The sequence below is a fragment of the Lactuca serriola genome, chromosome 7, assembly GCF_051521515.1.
Source record: "Lactuca serriola cultivar US96UC23 chromosome 7, Lser_US96UC23_V15, whole genome shotgun sequence".
Lineage (NCBI taxonomy): Eukaryota > Viridiplantae > Streptophyta > Magnoliopsida > Asterales > Asteraceae > Lactuca > Lactuca serriola.
The window spans coordinates 37,694,831-37,704,931 of NC_136414.1; the positions used below are offsets into that span (position 1 = coordinate 37,694,831).

Sequence of the window (10,101 nt, forward strand, 5' to 3'; positions counted from 1 at the left end):
GGACCATTTTTGCAATTTTGTCATATATATATATATATATATATATAAACAAAATTAATTTTAGAGCCCAAATCATAGTGTGGCCCGGGCCGTCGCCCATCCTATTGGGCCGTACCATCAACAATGGAAGAAGGGTTGAGTTAATGGTGATTGATGATGATAATAGAAGAAGACGACGTCCTAGAAAGAATAAAGATGATAGCATGAGGCTAGACATAGAAAAACCTTGTTTTTTTAGAAGACATGACCTCAAGAGGATGCAAATGCTTAACATTAAGGGAGTTGAGTAGCTTAGTCTCTTTTTATGTTTTTGTTTTATGATTTTTGTTATTGATACATGCTTCTAATCTATATGCTTGTATTATAATTTATTCATATTTTGTTTTACTGCTCACATTGACTTACTCTCCCTTTGTTTTTCCTATTTGCAGGTTGTCGGATTCATTCCCTATTGTTATGATTTTCCATGTTTTCTTACTCATGTTTTCTTACGATATCATTGTTTGCCTATTTTACAAGTTATTGTTTTTAACATGTCAAAGGTCTTCTATGTGACACAATCCCTCTATTATTTTTAAGACACGAATGTCGACATCCGCCTCCGATACCCTATTTTGATGGGATTAACATGGTCTGTTGCAATGTTGCAAAACTCGTTAGGCGTTCCTAGGGGCGTTTGACTAACGCCTAGCGAGTATTCGGTCTGGGTGGGGAGTACTCGGATTGGATAAATTATATGAAATTAATTTTAAGAAAATTATATATATAACAAATATAACAAGTTTATTAAAAATTATAACAAAATAGATGAATATTAATTATAGATTTTTTTTCTAAAAAAAAGTAAAAATTTCCGAGTTTTTCCGATTCCGAATTTTTCAGATTTTAACCGAATTCGACCGATTTTGACCAAGTTTCTGATTAGACGCCTAGACCTCTACCCGATTTAGGGATGTCAAAAAGTCCCGTGGGACCACGATCACGTGGGGGCCCCGTCCCGTATGGGAGCATTTGTTGAAAAAAATCGGGGATGGGGGCGGAGGCAAGGTTAACCCCCGTTTTAATTTCGGGGGCGGGGGCAGAGGTTGGTTGTCCTGTCCCAAAACCCCCATGGGGGTCCCGTTAATAAATTATATAAATTCACATATATTAATTATATAAATATAATAAACAATAAAATGATTTTTACATACAAAAATTCAACAAAAAACATGTTTTAAAGTTGTTTATAACATGTAAATATATGTTATAAATATCTATTTGTTACCCAAAAAATAGTTTCTTTTAGCCCAAACAAGAACTTATTTTAGCCCAAATAAGTTAGCCCAAAATAATGGGGGCGGGGGTCAGAAGGGGAATTCGGGGGCGGAAAAGATGGAGATTTCGGGGGCGGGGGAACGGGAAACTTTTGGTGGCGGGGGAACGGGATGCAATCCCCGTCCTATTTTCCTCCGTTGACATCCCTAACCCGATTCCGATTAATCGGTCGTGTAAGCTGACTTTTGCAACACTTGTCTGTGTGGTTACTGCTAATGTTGTTGCATCAAGTTAGTGGAAAAGAATTAAAAATGCACATGTGCTGACCCCAACTATAGAGGCAAATTTTATTGGCCAACAATGCCAAAGCTGGATGTTTATTATAACGCCGATGTACTAGAAGCATTGGAAGTCTATCCTTGATTATGTAACATGCTTTATGTATTTTATGATAAAACAACCTCTCTCTCTCTTTTTTTTTTTTTTTTTTTTTTTTTTGTATTTGTATTTTGAACACTAATATATTTCCATCATTTTCATTCTTCTTACCAAAACGATACAAAACAAGACAATATCTTACAAACATATTACACATCAAAATAACAAAACTAAAACCCATAGAAAACTAAAAAAAAAAATATAACCGTAGTTAAATTCACCACTAATTATGCCTTTTAAAACACAGTGACATCTACGAAATGGGGGATTTATTTGAACATTTTCATTTAAGCCATTATTTAATTATTAAAATTGGGTAGCATGCTACAAACACTTGCAATAAATAATTTCCGAGATATATCACATCGGCTATTTTGGATTGGGAACTGATATTTTGAACATTTTCGTAGGTATTTAGTGTATTAAATAATAAAACAACTTATCATTGTTTTTTCTCACAATTTTTAGATAAAAGACTGAAATTGTTTATTAAAAATAAAAACAAGGGTTTAATTGGGCTTGAGTGTTAGTAGACACTGGGTCCAGCCCAATAAGCTTAACAGAATTTCAATCCATAAACAGATTCAGTTATTATTTCTGATTAGAGAGAGAAATTTCAGTTATTGTTTCTGATTAGAGAGAGAAACATTATTCGAGAGAGAGAGATAGAGAGATGGTGGAAGAGGTAGAGAAATCGGAGGAGCAAAAGACGAATGATGCGAGTAAACACAGGGGTGTTCGATCGGACGGAGAAGAAGAAGAACGGCGGAAAGAAGGCGGAGAGAATGGCGGTGGTGGGGATACGTCTCCGAGACCTGGCAAGGACATAACCAAACGCCATCCGCTTGAGCATTCATGGACATTTTGGTTCGATAATCCTTCTGCGAAGTCTAAGCAGGTCGCTTGGGGTAGTTCGATCCGTCCAATCTTCACTTTCTCCACTGTTGAAGAATTCTGGAGGTATGTTTATGTTTCTGAATTCTGAATTCTGTGATCGTTTCTAATATACGCTTTCTTCGTTATATTAACGCGAATCAGATAGGTTCTAACATGTCGATTTCTCTCTTTTTCTCAATCATTATAATACTTTGGTCCGGTTTCCAAATGTTAAACGAAATCAATTAGTAAAGTCAGATGAAACTCGGTGAATTAGACCATATTTAGAAGACTTCTCTATAGATTATCGTATATTAAAGAAACCTAAAAGACGTCCATGGAACTGTGGCTATCTTATTGAATACAATCATGTTTACAAGATGAATCCGCAGATGCAATTCTCTAATCTGTTCCATGTTTAATTTGATGCTTGTTATCCATGCAGCCTTTACAACAATTTACATAAACCAAGCAGATTGGCTGCAGGAGCAGATCTCCATTGTTTCAAAAACAGAATCGAGCCTAAATGGGAGGACCCCGTTTGTGCTCCTGGTGGAAAGTGGACCATGACTTTTCCCAAGTCAAAATCCGACACATGTTGGCTCTATACGGTATTCTACACAGATATATACTCATATGAATTCATGTTATTATGTTTGCTCTAACATCTTTCTTATATAAAAGTTGCTAGCAATGATCGGAGAACAGTTTGACCATGGAGATGAGATATGTGGTGCAGTTGTAAATGTTAGATCAAGGCAAGAAAAGATAGCTCTCTGGACCAAGAATGCTGCCAATGAGGCTGCTCAGGTACTTTTTAGACTGTTCTTGATTCAATTTCATAAACCATTGTAATGTAATTTTGATACGAATTTGACAAAGTTTAGATATATAAATGTAAAAAAAAGTTGTGGGCTTGTTTGCAGATGAGTATTGGGAGGCAATGGAAGGAATTTCTTGATTACAATGATGTCATAGGGTTCATATTCCATGTAAGTGTGTGTGTGTGTGTTTTTAATCCATGTAAGTCATTTGATTTTGACTAATAATTGCGTGTGATATTACATTCAGGAGGATGCAAAGAAACTTGATAGAGGTGCGAAAAATAAATACACGACATGATGTGGGCAAAATTTCTCAAAGATTTACATGAATGCTGTATTCGGTTTATGGTTTGATTTGGGATCGAAGTGTTAGATGTCAATTTGGTTTTTAGTTTAGTTAGATTGATTTTTTAGTTCCAGTTTGATTACTTGATGAACATCTTTATAAAATGGGTTCGAATGGACCAATTAAAACTGGATTCGACATGCATTGCCCTTCTTTAGTTTATAACTGTAACCTCAAACCTGGTCATGGGATGGTTACATTACAATCGTTATCCAATGGTAAAAAAAGATTAGACTAAAATATTTAAATCAACTTAACCTAAAAGGACTAAAAAATTTCTTCATGTATGGAAGACACCAAAAATTTCCTTTGTTTCGTTCATCCCACTTTCACTAAAACAAACCATAAATAGATTTTATATTGGGCAAATAGTAGAAAAGTCACTATATTACTATAAAATTTCGATTTTGACACTCTCAATTATGTCAATTATATTTACAATTTTGTTGCAATATCAACCAAATGATCGATTTTCTATTGTTCTCTCGGTAACCATTTTTTTTCGAATTGCAATAAAGTCCCTAAGTTTATCAAAAAATTGATTTTGACACCGACTTTCAAATTGCAAGGAAGTCACTATATTATCATAAAATTTTGATTTTGACACCGGATTTTTTTTTCTCAATTATGTCATTACATTTATAATTTTGTTGCAATATCAACCAATTGACTGATTTAGGAAATCTTATTGTGGTTTAGAAGTTCAATTTGTACAACAAATAAAAGGTCGGTCCAATGGTTTGAACTCACTTACAAGTCAACAAAAAAGGCATAGTTACCCTTTCAGGAGATATTATTGTGGTTTAGAAGTTCGATTTGTACAAAAAATAAATGAAGACCTCTACAAGGTCGATTTAGTGATTCAAACTCACTAAGACATCTCTTGGAAACCACATATCGTATCAAGGACCCCAAGAATTTGAAATACGAGTGTCATTGATTTGGATAGAGTATATACCAGAAGAACCAGACACCTTGCCCTTAGCTTCTCTCACTTCTTGTAGGTACTTGGGGCAGCTTCTTCTCCAATGACCTTTTAGCCACAATGAAAGCACACGACTTCTTTCAGATCCGCAATAAGAGGAGTCTTAAAGTTGGGCTTTCCCTTTAACCCATTGGACTCTCCAACGTAGGCATTCCCTTTCTAATTGGGTTGTGAATGAACCTTTCCGTTCTTACCCTTGGTTTGTTGGATAGCCATAACTGGGGCAACTGCAACACTGTTGGAGTGAGACTTCTTCATTCCTGATTTAACTGTTTGCAATAGATTGTGAAGCTTAATCAATATGGTCTTAGGTGTTGTTTGTTTTTTAATAGGTAAAATGTCTGCAATCTGCGAGCCATATCTGCAGACATCTGTAGAAGAAGAGGTGGACCAAACGTCTGCAGGAAACAGACTGTTTGTTTTTTTTAAACTCTGCAGAATGTGTAAAAAAATAAAGTTTAAATAAACTTGTTTTTTTTTTTTTTTTTTTTTTTTTTTTTTTAATTTAAAAGGCTATTCCAATAATTATAGTTTCATAACACTTAAATTAAAATTATACAACCACCATTATAGTTTTTTTAATTTTTTAAAATTATTATTAATACTTAAAATTCAAAAAATTTGTTTTATATAATTAGAAACATACTAATTATTGTATTTTCATGTATTCGCCCCTTAACTTATTAAATTATTAGATATTAGTTTTAAAACTAATATATTTCTTCAGACACTATTTTAAATTGAATTATATTTTATGTAATATTTGAAGTAATGCTAATTGTGAAAACACTGGGTGTTGTAAGAAAGTCATGTGTCCCACCCACATCGGTTTATTGAAGAAAGAAAAAAGGGTGAGGCTTTTATATAATAAATACATAACTGAAAATAAAATAAAAAAGCAGTGGCCTTTTGTTTCTTACAAATTATAATGGAGGGCCGCATCCTTTTTTATTGAAATTACACGTGCATATGTTTGAAGAGGTAAGAAGTGGATGGGCCAAGTCTGCTTCAAGAAGAGGGCGTGCAGACCTTTTTAGGTCTGTAGTCTTCTAAAAAACAAACGGTTTGCAAGGTTAAATGTCTGCACACCATCTGCGGGGCGCAGACAAAAGTGGTCAAGAAGAGCTTTTGAGAAAAAAACAAACAACACCTTAGTATTGTTCAAACGTTAAGTCAGAATGAACTGATCATAACTACTGGCAATGAGTTGAGAACCATGTCAATAGCAAGCTCTTTGTAAAATTTCACATTGATCTTTTCCAATATTTCTACGTGTCTCTGCATTTTCTGCACATGAGCACACACAAATTCCCCATATTTCAACTTGCACACCGTAAGGACTTGACGAATTCATAACGCTCTTGTCTATATTTATTGAGAAACATTTTAGAAAGAGCCTGGTTCATGTCATAGGGCCTCTTCATAGGTATTTTGGAGCTCAGGTGCCATGGGTAAAATCATAATGCAAGTGACTGTTGTAGCATCGTCAACATGCTGATTATAATCAACCAGTTCTTCATGAGTAGCATATTTTTTTGTCAATTTCTAGGACTGGAGTGTCGAGAACATACTCTTTGTTCTCATATCTCAATGTCATCTTCAAATTGAGCAACCAATCCATGTAGTTGGGACCAGTGAGCTTGTCTTTTGAGAGGATAGACAGGAGAGTGAAGTTGTGGCAAGAAGGCCTCACAACGTGGCAAGAAAATCCCGAAGTTCAGATTCCAGGCAGTTCCTACGACGTGGCAGATGGATGCCCTCGTTGTGTCCAGAACCGATTGTGGTTTTTTTTTTTTGTTTTTATGGTTTCATCTTTTATGCATTATCAATTGAAAAAGCATGACTCTAATACCACTGTTAGGGTTTTTATGTTATAATCAATTTTTACATGCGGAATTTTATTTAACTCATAAGGGTACATGCAACCTAAATTGGATCTATGTCTTTTCACTATTAATAGAAACATACTTATGAAACAAAAACTATAAAACCTTATGAATCAAATTCATGAATAGAACCACATGCCTTTAGCTTAAGTCCAGTTTAGCCAATTAGAAACCCTTTCTAGTATCCTTGACAAACTAGCTCCAAAAGTATGGCAGCCTCTAATGCGTCACACCCAAAATTCAAAAAACTTTAGGATTGAAGGAGAAAGGGGAGAGGATGTGAATTTCCAGAATTCTCTTGTGTTAATGGTTAGGAAGAAAAAGCAAGTGGTTATGCCCTTTATATAGCTGCTGATTATCCTAGAAACCCTAGATTTGAACTCAATATTTTTTTTTTCAAATCTAGTTTTCTTTTATCAATTGGAGGCTTCCAAAAGCTCTATCAAGAGCACCAAAACCGTCCATATCATAAGGAGGTCATAGACCATCTCTTTTGTTCAACTATTAAACAATTGTAGCTTAGCCCTTGTACCTTTAATTAATTCTTATTAACATAGAGTTAATTCTAAATTAATTCTGATTAATTCTTTATTAATTATTACTATTTCAAACTAATATGTTAATCATTTAATATATTAATAAATCATTTATCTATCTCCTTTTATTAATCCAAGATGTTGAGGGAGACCCAAAAAGGACTTTAATTCAATTCATCAACATTATACCAATTTAGTTAGGACCTTAGACACCTTAATCCAACAAGCTCCAGGTCACGAGTAGGATAATTCGTTGGCCTCATGAGGCTTCAAGTGCCTTGAGGTGTAAGTGATCACATGACCCCTATGCATAAGCACTACCCCAAACCCATGATAGAAGCATCACAATAGATTACAAAACCATCTACATCCTCGGGAAGGGTCACTATCGGAACCTCGCAAAGTCTCTGCCTCAAGATCTCAAATACTACCTGTTGCTCAGGCCCCACCGAAAAGTAACATTCTTCTTTGTCAATTGGTTCAAAGGAACAACGATAATACTTTGCCAAACCTAGGAAGCTCTGAATATCAGATGGAGACCTCAGGACCTCCCACTGCATCATGGCCTCGATCTCCCAGATTGACCAAGATATTGTCTTGGTTGATGAGGTGACCCAAGATTGGATTACTCACCTAGTTCATGAGATCCATGAACCCTGTCGATGCATTGGTGAGCCCAAATGACATCACCACAAACTCATAATCACCATAACGAGTTCTGAAGGCTGTCTTCTGGACATCCTCATCACTGACTCTCATCTGATGATATACCGACATCAAATCATTCTTAGAGAACCAAGATGCACCATGAAGTTGATCAAATAAATCATCAATCCTTGGAAGTGGATAACGGTTCTTTACCATTAACTTGTTCAGCTCCCGGTAATCAATATACATCGTGTGTGAACCGTCCTTCCTTTTAACAAATAGGAACAGTGCTCTCCATTACGAACTACTTGAACTGAAAAATACCTTGTCCAATAGCTTTTGCAACTGTGTCGAGTGTGGACAAATCCTGCATTTCTGGAGGAGCTATACGATACAGTGCCTTGGCTATTCGAGCCACACCCGGTAACAAATAAATCTGAAACTCTACTTGCCACTCAGGAGGCATTTTCAACAAATCCTCAGGAAATACATATGGAAATATCGAATGATAGGTACATCATCTACAATCTAATTCTCTACAACTTGAGTATCTATAATATACGTCAAAAATACAAAGCATCCTTGACGAAGATACCTCCTAACCCTCGCAGCTGAGCAAATAGCAGGTCCACGCAAAGCACCCTCGTCATCAATAACTAGTTCTCCCCCGCTTGGGGTTCTAACTCTCACCAACTGGTGCTCTCAATCAATAACAACCCTATTCTAACTCAACCAATCCATGTCTACGATAATCTTTGTTCCTCGCAGAGGAATATGTAACACTTACTCTATGATCATCAACAATCTCAACCTCTAATGGGTAATCCAATGCTCCTGGAGCATCACTGAAATTCTTGCTAAGCATAAGAGACATAAAAGATTGGATAGCCCCCGAATCGAAAAGAATATGAACGGTCACACCATTGACTAAAAGCATCCTTAATCATAAGCATATACAATATAACCATAAATAACGGAGACATGAATGATATAAAAAGGATACATACCAGTGACGACATATGGAGCTGCTCGGGCCTCCTCTACCGTCAACTGAAAAGCTCTGATTTTCACCATGAGAGCCTCTGTCTTCCCCTCACGACCATCAGTAATCCTCAATGTAGTTGGAGTGGGTGCCCTTGCGACCCCTCCAGATAATTGCTGGCAATCGGCCTTCTTGTGGCCCGTCTGGTTGTAGTGGAAGCATATCAGTGCTCCCCATATGAAATCTCTGTTGTAATGCTTAGTCTGGCTATAATTGAAGAAACTCCCATAACTCCCCTCATCTGCCCTCCCAAACTTGACACATCGGTCACGACCCTGCTGGCCTCTAGATCGAGAGTCAAAAGTATTGAATCTCTTTGTTGGACCCTCAACTGTTTGAACTTGTGTTGGATTACACTTCGTCCAAAGCTCCAACTTAATATCTCGCTCCCAAGCTCTATCAATCATGTCCTCCAAGGTCCTGCATCCCATAATTCTAACAAACTCCCTGATATCATCCCTAAATATATCATGGTATCTCATTTTTTTCTTCTCCTCATCTGCAACATATTGTGGAGCTAGTGAATCCCTCTCTCTGAACATAACAATGATCTTTGCCATAGTCTCCGTTGTTCGATGAAGGTCCTGGAACTCCCTTGCCAATTGTTACACCTTAATAGTAGGTGCAAACTCCGATCTGAATCTGGTAACAAAATCAGGCCAGGTATGGCCTCAACTACCTCTGCTCCCAGCACATGACCAAACTCCTCCCACCAATCATGAGCCTGATCTCTCAGAAGGCAAGCTGCAAACCTCACCCTCAACCCCCAGGCAACAACTTGTCTGCGGAGCACTCTCCATGTCTGAAAAGATAGCAGAGAAGTACGCTACTCCAAATGTCAACTCTACCAGTCACCTATATAGAAAACAATGACCTAAAGTCAATTCACACCTCAAAATACCCAAAATACCCCTAGGTCAAAACTTGGTCATAATCCGGGTCAAGGTCAAAGGTAAAAAGTCAATCGAGTCAACTCAGGCCAAGTACGCTTGGCGTACTCAGCTATTACGCCCCGCGTAGTGCTTTCATTTGGTCAGGTTACGAGGTCTTGACCAGGTACGTGCAACGTACCCTCAAGTATGCCCAACTTACTTAGCTTCCACTTTTTCTCCTCTATTAAGTGCTTAATCTATTAAGTCCTTTAGTCCAAAACCCAGATCCAGTCCTAAATAACGTACTAAATCATATAGTTTCCACCTTTATAAGCTTGCATGGCTATTAAGTGCCCAACACTAGGATCCTAACCTATCCTAAGGTTCTAAG

General features: G+C 36.8%; 1 protein-coding gene across 1 annotated transcript; it reads left to right on the forward strand.

The window, feature by feature from the left end:
* Nucleotides 1-2,332: 2,332 nt before the first annotated feature.
* Nucleotides 2,333-3,874, forward strand: LOC145060963 (eukaryotic translation initiation factor 4E-1-like). The gene is made up of 5 exons (XM_079008293.1): nucleotides 2,333-2,655; nucleotides 3,017-3,182; nucleotides 3,256-3,381; nucleotides 3,498-3,563; nucleotides 3,643-3,874. The coding sequence occupies exons 1-5, from the start codon at nucleotides 2,369-2,371 to the stop codon at nucleotides 3,691-3,693; spliced, it is 696 nt and encodes a 231-aa protein (XP_078864419.1). The 5' UTR covers nucleotides 2,333-2,368; the 3' UTR covers nucleotides 3,694-3,874.
* The last annotated feature ends 6,227 nt before the right edge of the window (nucleotides 3,875-10,101 follow it).